The 25576-nt window shown below is 41.0% G+C and overlaps 1 protein-coding gene across 2 annotated transcripts in view; it reads left to right on the forward strand.

Annotated features, from left to right (window-relative positions):
* The window catches only part of LOC148351212 (solute carrier family 12 member 2-like), a 138375-nt gene that overhangs the window by 31324 nt on the left and 81475 nt on the right, over positions 1-25576 (forward strand). For both annotated transcript variants that reach the window (XM_088319940.1, XM_088319939.1), the window contains exons 2-3: positions 9752-9871; positions 14128-14203. In XM_088319940.1, the coding sequence (XP_088176066.1) occupies positions 9752-9871; positions 14128-14203 (196 nt within the window). The remainder of the gene's footprint in view (positions 1-9751; positions 9872-14127; positions 14204-25576) is intronic.

Below are 25576 nucleotides of genomic sequence, written 5' to 3' on the forward strand. Positions count from 1 at the left end.
AGCGATATGTAGCGCTGATTCATCTTAAGAAGGTACGTACACTCATTAAAAAAAAATGACCCCGTTCGGTCAAATACAGTAAGGGTTAACATACAACGCGCGTTCACGTACCCTATGTTTGTGTAGACATAAATGACATATAGTAGGAGATTTTAATGTGTGACATGATGAAAAGTAAACAAACACAAGAACAGTCCACCTGACCCTTAAGCTGACATAATATCATCACCAAACTTCCCTGTACGACCCAAACACCTTAGTTTATAAGGAATTTAATTCAAAAGAGTTGTCATTGGATATAAAAAATGTAATTTCAACATTTTTTCATGATGCTTACCTCCCAGTAAAAGCTGTCTTTTTCTTTTCTATGCCCACATTTATGTCTAAATTGTTTATGTATTGTGTTCCAGAGTGGCCGTCCCATAAGCGTGGACAGGTTGGACAGGAATGTTCCCATCCTGTACTTATGGTTCGATGTGGAGTCAGAACTCATTCAGGACTTAAGGTTGCGCAAGAAGGTCACGTGGGCCCTGCAGGAGCTGCTAAAGAGGGAACAGGACCATGGCTGGAGGTTCCCAGGCCCACCGTACACAGAATAGTCCACAGTTAATATGGAATAAATTGCCCAAAAGCCATGTTTCAGGCTCTGGAAGTCAGACCCACATTTGCATCCTGTGCTTTTCTGCATTACTATTCAATAAACATCTTTATTTTCAGTAACTCCTTGGTGGTTTATTTCAAAATGATGTGAGATACTGTGTGTGAACTATGTGACTGTTGGACAGAAAACAACTACAAATCACTCCAGGTTAAATAATATTTTACTTTAAGAAAAACAAACTCACATTGGGCCAAAATACATAATGGTAAATAATGTGTCACAAATTGTAACAAAAATATACCAATACTTCCATAAAGCTGGAAACCACAAACTGGAACTTCATTGAGTTCTTAGTAAAATAAAATATTTTCATTTTATAAAACAAAGGGAACCATTGCAGAGATGTCACTGTTCTAGAAATTTGTCCACGAGCTTTCCAAAAAGGATCGGGAACTGCTCATTTTTGGCCTCAGTTTCCTCGTGCCTTTTCTTCACTCTGGCAGACTCCTCTTTCAAAAAATCAAGGAGTGTATCGCGCTTCCTTTTTTTTCTGGGTGATTTGGGGTTTGTCGCCGGATTGGAAGATGCCGACGACGTGCCCGGTGGTGTGGATGGTTTGGTAGCTGTGATGGTGACCAGCTCTTCCACGGGACGTTCTACAGTGGCCTTTAGGTTGGGTGGAAAAAACAAGAAATACTTAATGCTGGTGTGTTGTACAAAAACAACTGTGTATAGGATGCTCAACAAGTTGATGTGAGACAGGAAATTGTAGGATGTTTTCTGGATAATTATTTGATCGTGAATAGATACACACAACTGACATGTTATTCTTATGGCTGTAAGAGCCTTCTATTGGCGAGCATCACATATGCTTTAGAATTGTCTCCACATTTGGACAACATTTTAAGAAGGTAATTAGTTTAATATGTATTCACAGAGAAGGCAGTGGACTGTGATAGTAATTTGTTTCAACTGTATTTCCACGTAAAATTCGGAGACATTACTCACAATGCATGATGAAAATAATGCATTCTGATCTTACATGAAAGAATCGTATTGTAAATAAAACACAACATCCAAAATTGTGTGCAGTAAACAAGGGCACATATTCAGAACGTTATTATGACTATGCTGCTTTAGAGTCTGGCCATGTTTTTTTGGTTTGAACAAATTTATTGACACCGGTGCTGTGGAATGCTCTTCCTCCTGAGATCCGATCTGCAACCTCAGTGGAAATGTTTAAATCCAAGCTTAAAACTCACTTCTACTCCATAGCATATGAATAACCTACTCTGTCTATAGTCTGTGTAATATAGTGTAATAATCTGTGAAGCCCTTTGAGACTCTTCGTGATTTAGGGCTATACAAATAAAAATGACTTGACTTGACTTAATAACAGAAAACAAACAGTGTGAGGTTTGAACAACCCCTCTTGACAATCTCAACAGCAATCAAGCACATTCACAATATTATATTTCAATATGACGTTTAACAGCAAACACAATGTGAGGTTTGAACAACCATCTTAACAGCCGAGCATATTCACAATTCCGTCATGTTCGGCAACACGATGTTTTAACATTTTTTCTGAGATTTGGTATGAACAAATTTATTGACACTAATAGCAGCAAACAAACAATGTGAGGTTTGAACAACCCTTCTCGAAAATCTTAATAGCAATCAAACATATTCACAATTTCGTTATTTAACATCTTTGTCAGTGTCAATAGATCCGTCCAGGCCAAAGTCGATTGTTTTTTGGTCTGAACAAATCCACTGACACCAACAGCAGCAAAACAAACACTACAATCTCAACAGCAAACAAGCATATTCACAATTTTTTTATATCTGACAATATGACGTGACAATATGACGTTTTAACATTTTTTTTTCCTGACATTTTCAACATCAATTAAACCATTTCAGAGTTATTATCTTTTAACAGTAGTTAACCAATGTGTAAAGGGCAATACTATTGTGCAAGGGCATAGCTCTGCCATCCCACCCTCCCAAGCGGCATCCTCCAGTCCTCTGTGTGGGTCCTCTCCTTTCTTACTTCTACTTTCCACAACCAGGCCGTTGCTGCCGGGACCCCCACAGTGTAGCTCCGGTTCCCCCCTCCGGGTGGGTGCAGACGATTCTTCTTTATGGCTGCATCCTAGGCCCGCCGCTCGCAGATTGTATGGTATCTGCAGCCATTTGGAGCACAGCCACGGGGGGGGGATCTGCCTGCACCTCCATACCAGCAGGTTTCTGGAGGTCCAGATGGCGTCCTTGATGGCGGCGAGAGTGAGCCAGTCCCTGGCAAAGTCGTTCCGTGACTTTCTCGAATGACTCACCCCGTAAAGCACGTACTGTGCGTCAGGGACCTCCCCTGCTGGCAAGTCCGGGAATTTTCCTAGTTGGTCGGCCATTGTCCACAAGTCCTCGGCAGCGCTGCACTCACAAAAAAGGTGCCTCACCGACTCCTGGGCGCCACAGCCAGGTCGAGGTTGCTGACATTCCTTGGTGGTGCATTACGGCTCTGACTGGTGAACCTCATGAGCCACCATCCATGACAAGTCTCGAAGTCTGTTTGGGAGGGCAGGATGATTCACGTTGCTCCAAACCGTTGTAGGTTCGCCAAACGCATGCCCCCGCACAGGACTCACTGTGCAATAAGGGCCCTGTGGTTTTGTAAAGTGTGACATTCTTCTGTTTCTAAATCAAACTTCTTTAAAAAATCCCAAATAAAGAGATGTGTTGATGGCAAGTTAAATGAAACTGGAATCAAACGATTGTTTGGTCCAAGCTTTAGCTTCCGCAAGTATGAGCCCATCCAGAACCGGGTCATCGTTTGACTTTTCGGATTGTTGGGTGGGCCCATAGCGTTTTGGAGAGAGACATATTTGCTTCCCAGGAAAAGCTGGAGGTCAGGCACTCCTTTCCCTCCTTTTTCCTTTTTCTTTTTCATTGTATCTCTTTTTATCCTTTCCCACTTTGAGCCCCAGATAAAGTGAAAGATGGCACGGTCCAGTTGTAACAGCATGTTTCTTTTGGGCATAAAAACTGAACTGATTGATAAAAGCAGTGGGAGGATGATCGCTTTGATGATTAGGACCTTCCCCTCTATTGTCAGTTTTCTTAGTGTCCAAAAAACAAGTCTTTGCTTAACTTTCCTTGTCACGTCGTCCCAGTTGGTCTCGCCTCCTCCATCCGCATTGAATTTTATCCCTAGGATTTTCTGGTCTGTCTCTAACACTGTCAGTGGGAGTCCTGCCTTTTCTGTCTCTTTCCACGTTCCATAAAACTTCACTTGGGATTTTTCTCTATTTAGCCTTGACCCAGACACCCTCCCAAACAGGTCAGTCAAGTCAAGGGCTCCTCCAACAGATACGCGATCAGTACATAAAATATTAAAATCATCCATGTACAAAACGCACTTGTAATTTGTCCCCCACTTCCTGGGATATTGATCCCTTCATCAAATCTATTCTTAACATTTGTGCCAAAGGTTCAATGCAAAGAACATAGAGAAGGGGAGACATAGGGCAACCTTGACGTACACCGCAGTTGATCTCGATTGCTTCTGATAAATTCCCGTTAATCATGAATTTGCTGTAGATGTCTCGGTATAGCAGTCCCACTCACTTGATGTATTTTTGGGGAAAACCACATTTTTGCAATACCCTGAAGAGGTATTGGTGCGAGACTCGATCAAAGGCTTTCTCAAAGTCTAGGTTTAGGACCGCTAGTCGCATGTTTCTGTCCCTTGCATAACAAATGGTGTCACGGATCAGCATGAGACTGTCGCTGATCTTCCTTCCCACGATGGCACAGGTTTGGTCCGGATCAACCAAGTCTCCCAAGACTACAGTCATTCGTGTTGCTAAAAGTTTGCTGAAAATTTTACAGTCCACGTTTAAAAGCGTTATGGGTCGCCAGTTTTTTAAGTCAGTTTTGTCTCCTTTTTTGTGCAATAGAAACTGTATGGCATGTTGTCTCGACTGGAAAATTGGTTAAAAACAGTAATATGATCTGGTGCTGAAATATCCCAAAAAGTCCGGTAAAATTTGAGGTTGAGCCCGTCCTACCCGGGTGATTTGCCTTTTTTCATAGCCTTTATGCAATCATTCAGTTGGTCTTGGGTAAAGTCCGATGTTAAAAAGGGGTCTTGCCGCATTGATCTTAAAATATGATCTAATACATGCCCCATTTCATTCTCATGTGTTTCTTTCTTTTCATATATTTTTTTGTAGTAGTCTTCGACTAATTTGGTTATTTCACTACTTTCCTTTGTTTGCCCGTTTTCGTTATGAAGTTTAAAAAGCCCCTCACTTTTGCTCATAATTTTTTTTAAAAAGTAGCGTGTACATTTTTCCCCTTCTTCTATTTCTCTTTCTCTGCTTCTTATTATGATGCCTTTGCTCTTTATTTCCGCAAAAGCGTTTAGTTCTTGTTTGGTCTCTCTGATTTCATCATTAAAGTCCCTCCCCTTTTCTTTTAGGATGAAATAGCGTTGGATTCTTTGTAGTACCGACATGTGTTTCATCTCTTTAAGTTTCTTGTTTTTCCCTGCATTTTTAAAAAAGGTCTGTGTTCGTTTCTTTGTCATCTCCCACCACTGTGCTCGTGAATCATACGAGTCTTGAAGGGTCTGCCAATCTTTGTACAGCTCCCTGTATTGTGCCGCTAGAGCCTCATCCTCCAGCAGGGAGCAGTTTAACTTCCACAGACCCTTCCCAACAGTCATACCTGAAGGAAATGAGAGAGAGCTTGACCGTAGTAAGTGATCCGAAAAAAAAAACAGGAACTAATCTTGCATCACTTGGTTTTAAACCCCTTGTAAATATGTAGTCTATTCGAGAGGCTCTGGCATTGTCAATACTGAACCAGTTGAAGCCCTCCTCTCCTGGATGTATGGATTTGAAACAGTCCTCCAGTTTAAATGTCCGGCACATGTCTTGTAATAAAGTTGATGTTTTATCTACTTTAAACTCCTCATCGGTCCCCTTTCTATCCTTCCTACTTCGGATGCAATTAAAATCTCCTCCCACGATTAGTGGTTGATGGCCTAGCATATGCGACTGGATGTCCTCTAAGAGTTCGTACCTGAGTTGAATGTCGGGATGGCCGTATATGTTAATGAGGTTAAAATCATTCCCTTATAGGAAAGTCTTGCTAAGATTGTGCGTCCATCTCTCATCACAGTACTCCCCTTTATGATGAGTTGAGGGTTGTTAATTAAAATGGCTACCCCATTGTTACGGTTTTCATTAGAGCCACTCAATAATGACGGATATGGCCAAATCTCTTACCACTGTTTATAATTTTTAGAAAGGGGATGCAGCATTATTGTAGTAAAAACACAATTCTGTTCTGATAGTTTTTAAGAACGATAAAACGCTGTGAGCCTTAACCTTTGATCTCACACTTCTCACATTGATAGTAGAAAATGTAATGTTCATAATTGTTGTTAAAGTATTTAAAGTACTTAGACAAAACTGGGGGATCCGAGTCCATTCTTTGGTGACCATCGAGAGTGTCACCTGTGTCAGACACACCATTTAAGAGCAGTACCTCATTTGGAGACTCACCGGGGAAAACTCTGGAATCCTCTGACTCTCTGTCTGTGGTTCCAGGTCTTCCTCTTTTTTCTGGGTTAGGGGGTGAGCCAGAGGACCTATCGAGGGGTCTCTTACTTCCCTGCCCACAAAGGGTCAGATTTTTTCCCTCCCCGACTTCCTCTGGCTCAACTTCATACAGTTCCCTTGTGGGCTTTTTCATCGGCAATCGGCTTTGTTCTAAATCTCTTCTCTTTGTTTCCGGTGTTTTCACCACCCCCAATTTTGTCTTACTTTTACCCCTCTTTCCAGTACCCATATGGGTTTTTGGAGAGTTGTTCGCCTTTTCAATTTATTTGTCTTTTTCAAATCCCGGTAGTGGCGTAGCAAACAAATTTGCTAATTTGGAATCTCTTCCAGGCCCTTCCTGATTAATATGTGTTTTTGGAGTGGCAGTTGACTTTTCTATTTGTTTGTCTTGTCCAAATTCAGGTATTGTATGAAAAATCGAATTAGAATTTCCAGGTCCTTCCTGATTCAAAATTGATTCTTTGGTCTCTCCTCCAGGGGATTTAGTAGGGACATCTGTATTTTCAATTTGTTTGTCTTGTCCATTTTCTTTGTGCATTTCTTGTTCATCTTCATTGGGTATTTCCATAACTTTATTTATTTCCTGTTCATCTTCATTGGGTATTTCCATAACTTTATTCATTTCTTGTTCATTTTCATTTGGTATTTCCATAACTTTATTAATTTCATTGTCTTTGTTACATTTATTCATTTCATTATCTATGGTACATCTATTCATTTCATTATCTATGTTGTCTTTGTTGTTTTTGTTAACTGCCTTCCTAGCTTTCAATTTGTTAGCAAACGGTTTCGGGCAGTTCCTATAGAGGTGGTTCGTTTCTCCACAGAGGTTGCTTTTTCTGCTATTGGTAAATTCCCCAAAGGAATGTCCAATTGTTCTGCACTTTCCACAAAAAATTCGATCACATACCTCAGCTAGATGCCCATGCTCACCACATTTGCGACAGAGGTTCGGCTGTCCTTGATAGTGGATAATGCCACGGTTTTCCCCCAGGACAATAGTTGATGAAAGGCGTTTCAGTCCCTGAAAGCCCTGAGGATCTTGCCATTGTTGGATGGGTATCCTCCAGGCACCAGTCCAATAGCTTTTCTCATCCCTCACCTTCATAGCCTGGCCTTTTATCGAGCAGTATCTACTCAACCAATAACAGACGTCATCAGCACTCACCACCTCATTAAACATTCTGACAATGACTATCTTGTTAGCATTATCAGTCAGCTTCTCCACTGTAAATCCAGAAAAGTAGGGCCTCACCCCCTCAAAGCGATTCCAAAACTCTTGATTAAGAGCCGCCGTTACAAAACTTACATCAAAGCCCTTGCCAAAAGGCATTTTTATGATAGCATGTATCTCCTCCTTTTTAAACTTCAAAAGCTTTTCAATAAACTTGTTAATAAAATCCAGCCTTGTCATTCCCTCCGAAATTACCACAACATCTTTGAGCAAGAATCGTACGCAGTTATGTCTCCGCCCGCCGGTATAATACCCGGCCATGGCAGGACTCGGCTGCTTTACTTCTAGCTCTGTCAAAATGGTCCGAATTATAAAATTAATAGTTAACAACACACTCAAAGCCGGCGCAAATGAGAGTATAAACGCAGAGAACGAGCAGTGCTAACCTGATTCGTCCGCCATCAAAGCCATCTTAACCCTTTATCTACTCCCATTTTGAAAAAAAATTTGTGAGTCTGGCCATGTAGATGTAAAAGCACGACTCGTTTAAAATAAAAACAGGGATAGGCTGAGCTGTGATTTTCTCCAGTTATCCAACTCTACTGTTTGTAGTGTGAGGATTTTTTTGCGGCTCCCTCGGTAGATTTATGCACTGTATTAAGTAGCGATTTTGCAATGTTCATGTTTAAACGCGGAAATATGATTTTCTATTGCCTTTATGTCTAACTAAGATATCTCAATATATTTCGTTTGCAAATACATGCGTAGTTGTGGAAAACTACTTACATTTGTGCGGTTCCTTTCCAGCCATGTTTGTTGATATTGAGAATTCGCATAGCCTTCTGGGTAGTCACTTGGCTACCAAGTGAGGTACTGACCTCCTTCGGTCTGAAGTGGTTATGACATGGTTTGAGGGCACTTCTCCCTCGGTCTTGAGAGTATCGGGACACACCCCATTTTCACGTGAACGCGCAAAACCGAGTGACTAGGGCAGATAGCGAGTGAAAGTGCGAAGAATGGGACTCAGCCATAGTCAAGTCGCTGTAGTGTCTTTCAATCCTCGAGGGACGATGACACACAAATGCAATTTGGTCCATTAGCGTGGCAACCAACAATGACGCACCACACTTAATTTTTGGACTGAATTCAACAAAACCGGCAAACCTGCTTTTGAAATAATGGTTTCAAAACCAGCTACGAGCAAAGTTATTCTGTAAAAATAACATGGTTTTGGTGGTATTAATTCAATTTTCAAGCTTACCCAGATAAAATTACAATTATAGCCCAGCTTTGAGCTTGACCGTGTGATTAAAATGTTGTTTGGTGCTCAAATAGCTTTCTAAAAACATGAAATTTAGTTACTGAAATAACCCAACTTTTAAGTCATTTAATGTGGCTCAAATTTAGGTGTTATTTGGAGTGAAGTAGCATGGGACTTTGTTAAAATCAACCGATTATTATGGTTCTATGTTCCTGTAACACAAGTGTTGGGTCAAAATATTTTTGGTGAGCTATGGACTAGAACGGTGGCCATGACAGTTGTAACTCATAAAATATACTGTAAATTCCGGACTATAAGCCGCTACTTTTTTCTCAAATGTTCAGCCCTGCGGCTTATTCAGTGAAGCGGCCACCGGCGGCACTCGAGTACAAAAGGTAAAATTTAAACGCGGGCGGACGTGAAGTGGGGTAAAGCTGAGTTAAATCTCTTGCTTGCTGCAGCGGACAATAGTGGATATATATTTTTCCCACCCTTAACTTTGGAAATATACATTTTTTTCGTTGGATTAATTTCAACGAGACCTGGACTTTAAAGGTTTGCATTAAATTCTAACTACCGGTATCATTTTCCTTTCATGTTGCCATATGTGGTGGATGAATTGTGTACTATATTTGCAGTTATAATCGCGGCACCTTAGGTTACGTTTGGGATAAACTTGTGACTGTGTTACATGTTTAAATGTTGGCGCATGCGGCTTATATACAGGTGCGGCTTGTGTAAGGACAAAACCAATAATGTCCGCAAAATGTGGTCCGTGCGGCTTATAATCAGGTGCGCTCTATAGTCCGGATTTTACGGTATCTGTCGCAACATTTTTTTACCTTTTCATTGATAACAGTGTTTAGGCAAATACGTTTGACTTTCTATTCTTTTAAGAATCCAAAAGTTGCTTTATTTGCTTTACTTAAAATGTGTTGTAAAGGGCGAGAGATGTAGTTAGCCAACAATAAGTTGTTCATGAGGTGATATTAGATTTTACTTGTCCAAATGCACTATTTACATGTACTCCCTGAATTATTCCCTCCAAAAAAAGCTGTTCTTGTTTTTATTCCTTTTTTCAGGAACCTTTTGAAGATGGTTTTGCAAATGGTGATGAGCTGACACCAGCTGAGGAAGCTGCAGCTAAGGAAGCCGCAGAATCCAAAGGAGTTGTTAAGTTTGGCTGGATCAAAGGAGTTCTGGTTTGTTGCCTTATATATTATACTAATATGAACACATCCACCAAACAAATTAGATCAATGTAAAATGCACTAACCACATGCAGATGCCTGAAGCCAGTTTGTGAGGCGCAAATATCAATACCTGAGTTCAATACTGTCAATATTGGCGGGTTTAATTTTCACTCTGCAATTTAACTTTTTAAAAATGCATCCTATCCGTTTTTATTGTAGCAACCACTTCACACTTTTTTCTAAATGCATTTTGCAAGGTTCAATAAGAATTGTCTTCAAATCAAAAGGCAACCTGTCTTTAACCTGGAAAGTGTCCTGTTCTTTAACCATCTGCATTTAAACCATTTTTTCAACTGTGTACAAACAGTCTTCTAAAATGTGCCTGGTGAAAGGTAAGAAAAAGTTTCCTGTTTGCAAAACATTAACATTGGTCATGAAGCCTCGACATCTTGTCCTGTTTGTATGCCCAATTTTTCTTTCTTTGAAATGCAGCTCGCATGTGAATAATTCAAAAATAATATAGTGGAAAAAGCTTGAATCAAATCAAATTTATTTGTAAAGCACTTGTCAATGCAATGAATTTCAACTCTTACTGCTGTATAAAAGCATTCAGCATAAAGCAAGACAATAAAATAACGTCTACCCTCCCCACCCAACAAGACAAAACACCTCATCCGCAAACACACACAGTGGTTACAATACACAAAAAAAGGAAATGTTCATGGTATTAAAATATAATTATGGCAAGACACTAATTCTGATTCCAGTCGGACAAAAATATTTACAAGGTAGTGTTTGGAGACTGGCTTGAGTTGTAAATGCATCAGAAAAAACCTCTTCTCTCATTAATGCAATGAAAAAGTAGTGCGATGACATCTAACAGCAACATAATTCCATAATAAGTCAGAAATAAGATACGTATATCTATTTTTCTAAACATCGGCAAGGTCGATATTTTTTCACCGTTTTGTGACTGTTTACATGGAGGGAATAGTCCGACTTAGAATAATCGTTTACAAACGAGCATTCTGGTATACAGGTATCGTATAAACAGACATCGTTTCTGCTTTTGACATTAATTAAAGGATGATTTATTTGGTTCATGTCAATCATCTACATCTACTAAGTAAGTCAAGTTAAGTCAAGTCATTTTTATTTGTATAGCCCTAAATCACAAAGAGTCTCAAAGGGCTTCACAGATTATTACACTATATTACAGAGACTATTTTTCAGAATATTATTATACATTCCCCTGCTCTGGAGCCGACAAGAAGAGTAGATTATTCATATGCTATAGAGTAGAAGCGAGTTTTAAGATTAGATTTATACATTCCCCTGAACTGAACCCTGCGGAACACCACAGGTAACACTAAAGGGTTCAGATTTGTTCTGTTATTTTCGATTGTTCTCAGCTTAGGGATGCTGCTGGAAAAGTGAATTTCCCTTCGGGGATGAATAAAGTATCTATCTATCTATCTATCTATCTAGATGTCATTTCGCCATATTTAACACAGTGCGTCCTATCTGAGAGGTAGGATCTGAACCATGAGAGGACGGTTCCTGAGAGAGCAAAAAATTTTTCCAACCGTTCTAGTAGAAAATTGTGGTGCACTGTGTCAAAAGCAACACTAATATCCAGCAGCAGCAAAAGTGATGAAGCGCCGGAATCCATTGCCAGTAGGAGATCATTTGTTACCTTGATCAGAGCTGTCTCAGTAGAGTGGTTAGCCCTGAATCCTTGATTGCATAGATTCAAAAAGGTTATTCTCTGATATGAAATCTTTCAGCTGCTGTGCCACTACTTTTTCAAGTACTTTAGAAAGGAAAGGTAGGTTTGACACAGGTCTATAATTACATAAGCTTTCTGGATCAAGGTTCGGTCGTTTCAGTGTAGGTTTAATAAGGACGGACTTAAAAGCTGCTGGAACTACACCTGAGGAGAGTGATATGTTTATTATATTTAGAAGTGAAGGTCCAAGGACGCCAAAAAGACCTTTAATAAGTGAACCTGGGAGCGGGTCGAACTGGCAAGTTGTCAGTTTGGCCGCATCTGTAGATTTCAGCCCTTTAATATGTGTTGTATTAATAATGTCTTTAGCAATTTCTTCCTGTATCCATTGAATCTTCTTAGTAAAGAAGACCATTAAGTCATGGGCTGAATGGGTGGAACTATCTGCGATAGTCTGTTGCCTTGTAAGCGATGCTACAGTGTCAAAAAGGACTTTGGGATTGTTCTTTTCTGACGCAATCACCTTCGAAAGGTAGGCCGATTTTGCAGAAGCAAGGGCCGCTTTATACATTAACAAGCTGTCACACCAGGTTTGATGGAAAACCTCAAGCTTGGTAGCGCGGTATTTTCTTTCCAATTTCCTGTATTCTTGTTTAAGGGTTCTAGTTTCATCAGTAAACCAAGGCGTGCGTCTTTTAGGACGTGATTTAAGCCTTATGGGCACTATTGAATCCAGAACACTAGTCAGGGTGGTATTCAACTCATTCATGAGTGAGTCAATCGAGCCATTGTATGAAGGAAAGGACGCAACTGCTCCAGGAAGGAGTTCAAAGAGCTCAGAAACTGTGCCAGTGCTTATATTGCGTCCGCTAAATCCTTCAGCTTTTTTAGCACTACATTTAGCTAGCACCTCAAATGCAACTAAATAATGATCCGAGATAACGGTAGTACATGGTAACACCATAATGTTTGAGGTTAAAACTCCTCGAGTCAGAACCAAGTCTAGCGTGTTTCCATCTTTATGGGTTGGCAAATCAACCAGTTGATTAAAACCAAATCCATCAATTAGAGACCGAAAAGCAACAGTAAGTGAACTGAGTGGGGAGTTCATATGAATGTTAAAGTCCCCCATAATTATAATTTTGTCTGCATGGGTTACTAGTTCAGAGAAAAGCAAATTCGTCTAAGAAAGTTGTGTATGGCCCAGGTGCGCGATAGTTATTACATAAATCGACAATAGAGAGGACCGCATCACAAGAGCCTCAAACGCCTTGTAATTACTAGAGGTACGAGGATTAAATTTGAGAGTTTTTTTCAGAAATGAGCGCGACACCGCCACCCTTCTTCAACGTGCGTGCCACATGGCTACTCGCGTAGTCTGGGGGAGACGCATAATTTCGCGGCAAAAATTCATCCGGGCATAACCAAGTTTCACAAAGACCGATACAGTTACGTTTATAATCACGAACAATGTTATCGACAAGTAAAGCTTTAGGAGCAAGCGATCTAATATTTAAAAGACCAAATTTTGGCTTTGCTGAATCATTTGACTTAGCTGAAGTCTTTCTAGTCTTTGTAGAGATCGTCACAAGATGTCGCCGTTCGTCGGTTGTCCGGCGAGGAATGAATGGTGGAATTAGTCACATTTTCGCGTCCTTCTTGCTCCTTCGATTTCGCACGCTTCACACATTTACCCACACGGCAACCACGCTTATGTTTCCTGTCTTCACGGCGCCTTTGTCGTCGTTTAGTAGGAGGAATAGTTGTCCACAAAGATGCCGGATCTCTTTGAAGCTCGTTCGGGATATCATAGGCGGTGTAAAAAGTGCCCGAAAAAATGTAGACGCCCACCCAATCGAATAAGTTCGTCCCTACAATAAGTCTTTTTTGCCACGCATTTATCCACAAAAGAAAGCAAAAAAGACAAGAGAACGGTAGTAAATAGAAGATTTGCTGGAGAGCATCGAGACGCAGCATCCATTGTATGCGCCGCCATGAAGTGGGGCTGTCCCACCTTGCTCCATTCATGCATCCCGTGTGTTTAAAAGTTGTTATTGTAAGTTGCTTGACAGAAGCATGGTCTTGTGCGATGTATACACAACTGTGGTACGTTCACCATGGGGACAGAAAATGAAACTTAACTGTCCTGGAGTAATAAATCAATACACATGATCCTTGTTAAGCAAGTTAGCGTTAGTTGGCATCTATCATGTAATTTCTCTCTGTAATTCAAGTCCACAGTTTTTTGGGGCACAAAGAAAAGGAAAAATATCACAGATTGCACACGCAATTGGACAGATCGAATGCTATACATGCATAAGTAATCATAAAATTTAAAGGCAAATTTATTTGGGTCTATTAATGAATTTCCGTGTGCATTTATGTGGTTTTACATAACCCGAATAACAGCAAAATAATGAAAACAATTCACCCTAAAATAGCCAGCAGCAAGCCTCAGAGGCGATCCTCATATTATTCTGAAATGTTGAGATATGCCATTTCAGAATAAGCAAAATTTGTCTCCCTTTTCTTTCAGGTTCGCTGTATGTTAAACATATGGGGTGTGATGCTCTTTATTCGAATGTCATGGATTGTCGGTCAGGCTGGAATTGGTAAGTAGTTGTATCACAAATAATAAAATAAATGTGCTTTACAATGTGCTTCACACTTACCCGTTCACGCTCACACACTGAGAGCAGCGTCAGACATGCAAGGCAACTACCTGCTTTTCGGGGATCAGAGATTCAGTGTCCTGCCCAAGGACACTTTGACATATAGCACAAGGAGCTTGGAATCAAACCTACGATCTCTTGATTCCAAAACGAACGCTTGACCTCCTGAGCTACTGCCGCCCCTGTAGAGAAAAGAAAACAATTGAGTAGATTTTAAAGTTATTAATGCCAGCAGCTTCTACTGCAAAGAAAAATTTGACCTGGACTGGACAGACTTTACTTGTGGAGCTACACCAGGCAGTAATCAAACTGAGACTATATACAATAATCCTTATTTTTTTTTTTGCGGCAGTTGCGTTCCAAAAATTGTCATATATTAAACCTATGAAGTCAAGTCATTTTTATTTGTATGGCCCGTAATCACAAAGAGTCTCAAAGGGCTTCGCAGGTTATTACACAGACTATTTTTTCAGACTATTATTACATCATCCCCTGATCTGGAACCAACATGAGGGCAATGAAAAACTCAAAAACCTCAACATGAAGAAACTTTGAGAAGGGACCGCACATGTGGCTTCCCCCTTTCAGGATTACTAGACAGCAAAGGATGTTGCAATCACAAATAATACAGAGATTTTGTCCAAGAAAAGTAAAGGTTATTCATATGCTGTAGATTAGAAGTGTGTTTTAAGATTAGATTTAAACATTTCCACTGAGGTTGCAGAACGGATCTCAGGGGGAATAGCATTCCACAGCACCGGTGCCTGGATGGAGAACGCTGTCTTACGAGTGGAACACTCCTTGGCTCTTGGGATCACCAGAAGACCGGCGCTCTCAGAACGAAGGCTTCGGACCTGAACATAGGGGGAAATCAGATCTGAAAGATATGAGGGAGCAAGTCTATGTATGATTTTGTATAATACTAAGAGAACCTTGAAATCACACCTAAGGCTAACAGGGAGCCAATGCAGGTTAGCCAAAATTGGCGTGATGTGATCGGACTTTTTTGTTCTTGTTAAAAGCTTCGCTGTAGAAACCTTTCATCTATTTATCTATTTAGTATACAGACGCTGGCCTAATTTGTTCCTAAGTTGCTTCGGTGCTATATTTTGTATGGAATGTATGTTTAAGGTTTATATAAGTATGATTAGGCTTGTTTTTTGTACTTAAAATAATTATTTAATAAAATATATTTTACAAAAATAAATAAAGTTAAATTTAACTTACTTTTAGAGGATGAACTTCAAGAGTTAGGCGACTTCCTCCTCCGTGGTAGAATGGACAAAAAAAAGCGAGCCAACCATTTTCTCAACCGCATCAACTTTTCTTATTCCACTTCCATTTCAAAAGAAAAGGTCGCTTCTTGTTTACACGTTACACCAACCATGTTGAATGGATGCACGAGATAAACTTGCTTGATTAAGGCGATGGCTGTGCAGAAGCTCATGCAATACTTTTATTTTGCTCTTATTCAAATTGTGGCCAGTGTGGATGGGCTGAGTGGGGATGGTTAATGAGTTGCAGTTGCATGGTGGTGTCAGGTTCAACCCAACACTTGTAACAAAAACCTGTATTAAAAAAGACAGAGAATTGTGTTTGGTCTACTTTCAAGGGAAGCGAACGGAAAACTGCTTTTGGTTACAGTTCCTCCAACTCACTCCAAAGCAGCATTCCCTCACCTTGCCTTTTAATCAGAAAAGGAACGCCCTAGTTACGTGTTTTCGACTGCTAGACAAAAGAATGCATTTGAAGGTTACATTTCCAGTTGAAGCCAGTTTTTGTACAAACACTTATTTGAAATGTGACTGATAAACTCTCTTTAGCAATACTCAAGAAAAGATCCTTGGCTTTTCGGGTCAAATCTGTAACTTATACACACCATTGGTTCTCTCTAGACTGCATTGGAAAACTTTTGCTTGTGAGAACATCCTATTTCGTAAGCACAATATTTCAAGCAAATATATAACACACCTAAATGATAGTAAAATTGAATAACTTATGTACATTACTCCAACATTTCCCTCCTGTTTATTCAATTTGTATTATATCTCATTATCGTCTGCTACCTGCTTCTTTTCAAATTTTCAATTGCAAAGTCATGTTATAATACTAAAAGGTACACTCAGAGATTCATGTTACAGTCATCATCATCTTCTCCATAGTTTCCTGGATTTGGGAACAAATCTGGTAAATGCATAGCATCATCTTCATTATTATCATCATTTGAGTCAGAATCATGATGTTTTCCAAGGAGTGCATACATTTCTGACATTTCAGCTTTAACAGGTGTTATAGCAGTGGTAATCAGTTTGGTTCATACGTTTCTGATACAAGGATACAACAGCATCCACACAAGGTGAGAATTGCTGTGAAAACAGCAACAGACAGTAGGACTGACATTACCAAATGTTTGTAACGGACAAACATCTGTCCGAAACCATCCCACATAGATGTGTCAACTCCTTAATGGTATTTCATCTTGCTGTTGAGGGACCTAAGGCCTTCTAGAGCCTTAGGGAGGCTTCCATCAGGTGTGGTGGTGTTAGGGATAAATGTGCAGCATTGATCACCAAATATAGCACAAACACCTCCTTTTTCCGCTAAGAGCATGTCAACAGCAATCCTGTTCTGAAAAGCCATAAGGGAGGTAGCTGACAACTGTTCATGGATGGCAGAAAAGCCCTGTTCCGTGCTGTTGCCCAGTCTTTGCACGTTGTAGTGGATGTAGTTGATTTTATCAACATTTTTATTAACAGTGCACCACCAACAGAGAAGTGATTCAAATCCTGCTGCTATTTGGTCTGCTAACGTACACTCATCTGGGTACTCTGATGCTATCAATGTAGGTAGATTATTAAATAGCTTATCATCTCCACACCACCACTAGATGCCACTTCGAGACTGAGGTTTGAAGTTGATACCTACAGCTTGTACTGAGTGACATTGTGTATAATTTAATGTTTGTCTATACCAGTTCTATTCATGCAAGAAAAGTTTCCTGCAGCTACTTTGTTAGAGAACATAGGTTTTGTTTTTTTCTGAGGATGTGATAGGATATACTTTATTCCAAAAAGAACAGTTAATGGTTGGTAAGATATTGTTCATCACATCCAAGAGACATTTTGCCTCCATAGCCGAGGGTACAACCTGTAGTAAGAGCCTTGCACCTAAGCACATAATGCAATCTTTTTAGCTGCCAGGGCAGCCTGTTCAGAATATATTGAATATACCTTTATTGTCATTGTTACAAAATGGGTTAACATATTATGACAACGAAATTGGGCATGACACTCCAGTTTTACACATTCACAGTGAGGTATGAGCCAAGAAGATAAAGGAACAGAGAAAATAAGGTTTTAAATCAAGGGGGATAAGGCTATAGTTATAATTTACATGGTATTTACACAAGAAATATCGGCATGTGGGGTGTTACATACAGTGTTATCGTGATAAAGATGGTATCGTAAGGGTTGTGCAATATTGCATTTGGTGCAAAGTCATCATAGTGCAAAAAAAAGTCAGCATATGCATTGGTGCAAACAGACATCATAGTGCAGAAAAAAGAAAAGGTCAGACATTGCAAGGTGAGCAGTAAACGTAGTGCAGTCAACATAATAATAATAATAATAATAATAATAATAATTTCCTTGTATTGTCATTCTGTGTAACAATGTACACAGAACGAAATGTCGATTACACCTGACCCGTTGTAGCGAGCCGATGCAGCCGCAGCCAACAGAGGGCGCCGCCAACCACATTTTAAGTCTGAGGAACATGTGCAAGAACATAGACATGAGTACCATTATATTCGGATGAGGTAGTGTTGGCATGAGTTTTCAGTTTTTTTGTGCGGTGTCTGTTTTGAGCAGTGAACAAACATAGTGCAGTCAGCATGTACGTGAGTACCATTTTACATTCGTGTGAGGTAGTTTTTTGCAAGAGTTTCAGTTTTTTGTGCAGTGTCTGTTTAGGGTGGTAATGGCTGCGGGGAAGAAACTGTCTCTGAGTCTGTTTGTTTTTGCTTTGTGTGACCTGTAGCGCTTGCCGGAAGGCAGCAGGTCGAAGAGGTGGTGGCCGGGGTGAGAAAAGTCCTTGACGATGTTTTCTACCCTGCTAAGGTAGCGAGAGCAGGCAATGTCCTCCAGACTGGGCAGAGAGCAACCGACGATTTTTTGGGCTGTTTTGATGATCCACTGGAGCTTTTTCCTGTCTGCTGCTGTGCACCTAGCATACCACACCGTAATGCAGTATGTTATAATGCTCTCCACTGTGGGTTTGTAAAAGGACACCTGCAGCTGCTGTTTTAGATTATTTTTCCTGAGCAATCTCAGGAAGTGCAGTCGCTGCTGGGCCTTCCCTACCACCGCTCTGCAGACCAGGAGAGGTCGTCGGAGATGTGCACACCCAGAAATTTGAAAGAGTCGACTCTCTCTACACAGTCTCCTTTTATGGTGAGTGGTGCTGGATTCCTGCCATTCCTTCTGAAATCCAGAATCAGTTCTATTGTTTTTGTGGTGTTCAGTATGAGGTGGTTTTCCGAACACCACGTTGAAAGTGACTCCACCTCATCCCTGTATGCCGCCTCGTCCCCTTCAGAGTTGAGGCCGATCAAGGTGGTATAGTCAGCTAACTTATTTATAGTGTTTATGGGGTGGATCGGTGAGCAGTCGGAGCTGTAGAGGGTGAAAAGCTGGGGGTTAGTGCACAACCTTGGGGGGAGCCAGTGTTGGAGTGGGAGAGACGTTGGTACCGGGTTTCACCGACTGTGGGCGGTTGGAGAGGAAGTCCATTATCCAGTGGCAGGTGGAGGGAGATAGTCCTAGGTGTGCAAGTTTCTCCACCAGGATCTCTGGGATAACGGTGTTGAAGGCTGAGCTGAAGTCCAGAAAGAGCATTCTGACGTAGCTCCCCGGTGATCCAGGTGTTTCAGCACGGTGTGAAGTGCTGTGTTTATGGCGTCGTCAGTGGAGCGGTTTGCCCTGTAGGCAAACTGATGGGGGTCCAGTGTGAGTGGCAGGGAGTTTTTGATGTGCCGGGACACTAACCTCTCAAAGCACTTCATGACCACTGGCGTAAGAGCTACAGGCGTAGTCGTTGAGGCTTTCCACTGCTGACTTTTTGGGGATGGGAATGATGGTGGAGGTTTTGAGGCAAGGTGGGACGGTCGCCTGTGACGGGGACTGGTTGAAGATGGTGGTGAAGACCCCAGCCAGCGGATCGGAACAGTCCCGAGTACCCTCCCTGGTACTCCATCCGGGCCAGTTGCCTTCCTGGGGTTTATGGTTTTCAGCGCACGCCTAACTTCGTGCTCCTGAAATGTGAGGGAGTTGCTGCTGGTTTTTGGTGGGTGTGATGTGGCTGTTTGTGGCCTTCCAGCTTCAAAGCGAGCGAAGAACTGATTAAGGTCCGCAGCTAGTGAAGCCTCAGCCTCAACAGTTGCCAGGTTGTGGCCTCTGAAGTTGGTGATGTGTTGAAGGCCCTGCCACATCCAACACATTCAGCCATTAAAAGCCAATTGTTATCTATTTTTTAAATACCTGTAGTAATTTTGAACCAATCATCTGTATCCGGTTTCACATAGATTTTGGGTTTGATTTGAGATGTCGAATTTGGTCCTAGTGTAATACCTGGTTGGGTCACAGGAGCGGTGACCTTAGCTGTCGTAATATTTGGACATAACAATAGTGTGACACATTGGTCCGTGGCATGTGATCTCCACACACAACTTGATCGTTGTCCATTCGCAGCAGCTTCACCAGGATGGGAAGTCCTTTTTCCTTCCGCACTGAAAACTTCCAGTGACCGGCCGACAAGTTTTGAATTGACCCTGCAGCGCCCTCCAGAGTTGCAGTGTTGGAGCTCTCAGCAAGGAGCGTCAAATATGGCTTTACCACTGCCGGGTGCCAAAGCATCTCAGCGCCCGTGGGGTAGGGTGGTCCTTATTTTTCGACTTTTAAAATTTCATACTCTGACCCCTTGAATATGTTCCAATATATACAAAACGTAATTAGGCAAAGTTTCATCAAAATCAAAGGATATTTAGAGTAGAGGTAAGATCGGGCCAAAAAAAAGCACCCGAGCCCGACGCAGGCCCGAGGGGTATTAAACCCGACCCGGACCGAGCCCGACTAATTAACTGGATTTGCTGGCCCGGCCCGAGGGGGGCCCGAAATTACATATTTTATTTATAAGGAGGGGTGATTTATGATAACAAATTAAACTCTGCCTTTTGTTACAACATCTAGGCCTAAGTTAAATAAAACTGTATAAACATTTACATCTTTTATATTTCTGTGTCTGCACTGCAGATGTTACATTAAGCGACAATCTGTCATTGACGGTTTTTTTTTTTTGAGGTAGCGAAAACATTTAAGGGCGTCCGTCATTTTGACGACTTGATCATTGGGCCATAATCCACAGCAGCAGTAGTAGTACGTCTTTAAGATTTTAGCGCAGCACCTTCATTCAGGGGGTGTTGACGTGTTGTGCCCTTTTCCGACTCCTATGCAAATTCCCCCCCCCCCCTGATCGTAATCTATATAAAACGCTTATTAAAACAATAAAGCGAGCTAATTATAATAATTGGGAGATCCTAGTCTATATAACGCGTTTATTTAAACAATAAAGCGTGATTTTATTCTGCAAATTGCGTTTTTTAACGCGGATGAAAATGTCACCAACGTCAATGCACGCTTCCGACAAAAGCGATCGTATTCTATATAAAACGCTTATTAAAACAATAAAGCGAGCTAATTATAACAATTGGGAGATCCTAGTCTATATAACGCGTTTATTTAAACAATAAAGCGCGATCGTATTCTACAAATTGCGTTTTTTAACGCGGATGAAAATGTCACCAACGTCAATGTACGCTTCCGACAAAAGCGATCGTATTCTATATAATACGCTTTAAAACAAAATAAAGCGAGCTAATTATAATAATTGGGAGATTCTAGTCTATATAACGCGTTTATTTAAACAATAAAGCGCGATCGTATTTTACAAAATGCGTTTGTTAATGCGGATGGAAAAGTCACCAACGTCACTGTACGCTATGATTTCCGCAATCACAACTAATTGTACACAAATAATATTTATTTGATTTACTATATTCCTTGGTCTAGTATCCATACATAGTTTAAGTATATATTTTTAATGAACATATATTTATAATTATTAATTAATTTAAAAAAAAAAAAAAAAAGCAGGACCGAACCCGACCCGACCCGACCTTATGACTGACATTTCAGGCCCGACCCGGCCCGAAATTGGTTCGGGTTCGGGCTCGGGCTCGGGCCTTAAATCTTAGGTCTAATTTAGAGGTCGCTCAAGGCCTCTGAAATTTTGGTATGAAAAATAAGGATTTTTCGCACATTATATCAGACCTAGTGTACAAAGTTACTGGCACAATAAATAATTGTTCGATAATAAAACTGCATAAATACATGTCAACGAAATATCTGACCACACCAGTAAATAATTTTGACTGTCTTTCGGATTTCAAGGAGAACAATTGTCACAAAATGGATTGGGATTATTGTGGCATTCGTTTTGACTGGCTTTCTATTATCGATTAGTATCACAGTGCCTTAGTGGTTTCAGATATTCACCACACTGAGTTCTGATTGTCAAACGTGTCACAAAAATCAAGATGGCTTCATCGAAGAGATCAAAAAAATATCTTCTGCCTCATGAAGAGGATATAACAGGGTGTAAACTACCTTCGATTCAACAAGTTTTGGGTTATTTTTTGTATCGTCACATCGAATGCAAAGAGACTATCAGAGTTGCAGCAACAGCCACTGTAGAGAAATTGACATCTTTCTGGCTCAGAGCACGGATTCCTGTACGTCACACACAAGACATGGTGAAAAAAGTTGAGAAACTATTTGCTGAGTGGCAGGGACTGAAAAAGAATTCAACTCGTGAAACAGAGACACAGAGAAAAAAGGAGAATGCGTTCAAAGCCAACTTCAACAACCTGTTTGATGTGGCACATGCTGAAGCCTTGACTCTAATTAAGATGGAAGAAGACCGCGAGTTTCTTTTGGCACAGAGAGAAGATGGACGACGTGGCTCGATGACATCGGTAGACAAGGTCCTTGAGAAAAAAGAAAAAGCCACACAGAAGAGACAATATAAAGAGGAAACCAGAAAGCGTAGATCCGATCAAGAAATTGAGGCGATGAGTCAATCAGTGACATTGGAGGGCAGCAGTGAAACTTCGGATGAGGAGGAGTCTGGCAACTTTTCTCCAGACAGCGTTGCCTGCAGTAGCTCAACTTCCGATACCAACCAATCTAAAAGAGGCAGAAAGCAAATCATCTCCCCAGAGCTGTCGTCTAGTCTGGATCGAACCGGTATTTCCGATAGGAAAGCAATGCTTCTTGTCAGTGAGACAGCAAAGAGTTTGGGACATGATCTCTCAGAATTCTCTTTAAATCGAAGCTCAAATCGGCGACAGTGGCATGAACACAGAAAAACACAGGCCACAGCTATTAAGCATGCCTTTGATCCAAAAGCTCAACTGGTTGTTCACTGGGATGGTAAACTTCTTCGTGATTTGACTGGCTCCGAGAAGGTAGATCGGCTACCAGTTTTAGTGTCTGGACCTGGAATTTCACAACTCTTGGCTGTACCGAAACTTGGATCTGGCACGGGACAGGAACAGGCTCGTGCTGTGACAGACACCTTAAATCAGTGGGGTATATCTGATCAGGTGAAGGGTATGTGCTTCGACACAACCAGTTCCAACACCGGTCGCCAATCCGGAGCTTGCGTGCTTTTGGAGCAGATGCTTGGCCTGATGCACTTGGGATGCCGTCACCATGTCATGGAGCTTATTGCAGGTTGTTCATTTTGGACGTGCATGGGATCGTCTTCTAGTCCAGAAATCCAAATCTTCAAGCGATTTAAAGCGCAATGGAGCTTCATCGACTCCAGTGACTTTCAGAATGCAAACAGTGATGAGTACACCAGACAGAACATCGCAGATGTTAGAGACAGCCTCAACGGTTTCATTTCTGAAACCCTTCAAGCGAACCAACCAAGAGACGACTACCGGGAGTTGCTCGAGCTTGTCCTTGTCTATCTCGGAGGCATACCTGAGCGAGAAGTGAAGTTTATGGCACCAGGGGCGATGCATCAGGCGAGATGGATGGCCAAGGTGATATATTCATTCAAGGTGTGGATGTTTCGACACCAGTTCCGACTGACTGCCCGTGAGGAAAAAGGTCTTCGTGACCTGTGTCTTTTCTATGCTAGGATATGTTAAGGCTTGGTTCCTGTGTCCTGTGGCAGCCAGTACTCCTCGCCATGATCTCGCTTTTCTAAAGGACCTGGTGAACTATGGGAACATCAACAAAGCCATCTCTCAAGCGACAAGCAAAAAGTTTGCAACTCATCTCTGGTATCTTTCTGAAGTCCTTGTTGGCTTGTCCCTTTTTGATCCCGACGTATCGCATGAAACGAAAACTGACATCTCGAGTGCCATGAAGTCAACCCCAGGAGCGGAAGAACCAGAAGTTAAAGGCCAGGTGGATATGAAGTGCGTCAATGACAAGAAACTCGCAGATTTTGCAACCACTAATACCATCAAGCTGCTGCAGCTTCTCGAGATCTCCACCAGCTTCTTGGATGCAGAACCGACCACATGGAATGGCCGCATTGATTATAGAGAGGCATGTGACAAGGTGAAAGCATTGTCTGTCATCAATGACCACGCAGAGCGAGGCGTCGCACTGATTCAAAACTTCAATGGTCGTCTCACCCACAATGAAGAACAATTACAGTACCTGGTACTGGTGGTTGCAGAACATCGCAAAAGGTTCCCGAATACTCAAAAACAGACCATCGTGAAACAGAAATGAACACTTTGTGAACATACATAAAATTTGATGATAGGCTATGTTACAATGATAAACTTAATGATTCGTTGAGGTAATTGCTGAACTGAGAGCAAACGCATTGTTTTTCCAAAGACAATCGGCCTGTTTTATGTGAACTCTGAACTGGTGATTTGGAAATTATTATTCGACTATTACTCGGTAGACTGTTTGGTTTTGGCTTGGTTCTATTTTCACTTATCATATTGTTTTTGTACTGTATGCACATCAAACTGTAAGATTTGTTTTCACACTGTTTTGCATAATGCACATGATCTGTGTTGGTGAAGTTGCAAATTTAGTTCATTTTATTGACGCCAAAATTTGGATGTTATTTGGAAATGCCGATCACGCACAGTGAATGAAACCTCGAAAGGGTGGTGGCTGTTGAGGTAAAAATAAATACAATATTGTTATATTTACTTGTAACTTTTCTTGTGTTACAATTATAAGCAATGGACTGAAATTGGATGTTCTAAAACGCCGTACACATAGGGTTAAGATTTCCGTTTTTTCTCGAAAATTGCCAAAATGGTACCATTTTGGGAAATTTCAAAGTCGTTGAGCTACCTCTAAATATTATCCAAATTGTTCAAAATTGCACACAGTGTGTTTTTATCGATATAAGAACATATGCAGGGGGTCAGAGCCCAATATTTCCCCCCCAAAAATTTCGACCCCCATTAAGGACCACCCTACCGTGGGGGTCTTGAAGAAACCTGGGATAGGGCCAACGCCGTCCCAGGTATCTCCCTGAGAGTTATTTTTCTTCTTCTCTTTTGCATATTAAGGTTTTCTTCAAATAACAATAAAAATGTTGCTATAAATGCTGCTACCATTTTCTTATGCATTGGAGTGAGCATTCTACCTGTAGATCTGGAATTCCTCCAAATACTTCCAGAGTTGTGGACAATCTTCACTTGTTATAGACGACTGCAAACTATAATTGCAGCCCCCTTTGTAGCCAGACTTTCTCTGAAAGTTTTGTTGAGGAACTACAGCTCTACAGTAATTACCACAATGCTATTGCTATGACGCAAATGAGGACGGTTACGGTGTATGCTAAGCTAGAAATAGTTATTTTAGTCATAATTAACCACTTTTTTACAATGTGTCAAATTAACCCATGTGTTTCTTCGTTATGCTTTTTATCAGGACCCAATCTCCTTGTTCAACTAACTGGCTTTCCTATGGAGACATTGAAAGTTTATCATTGTTAACATTGCGACCCGCCAGTTGCTTCTGGTGCTGCAACATTTTTCTCATGTAATCAGCCAGAGTACTTCCATCATCAGTTTCCCACATATTTTTAAAAAATGGTACTCTGTAAGGTCTACCAAATATTACTTCATATGATGTTAGCCCATTTGTACTGGTGATGTTTTAGGTCTATATGAAATGCTTGGCCTATTTTAGTTATTATTTGATT

The sequence above is a fragment of the Urocampus carinirostris genome, chromosome 16, assembly GCF_059441175.1.
Source record: "Urocampus carinirostris isolate Australia breed hairy pipefish chromosome 16, RoL_Ucar_1.0, whole genome shotgun sequence".
Lineage (NCBI taxonomy): Eukaryota > Metazoa > Chordata > Actinopteri > Syngnathiformes > Syngnathidae > Urocampus > Urocampus carinirostris.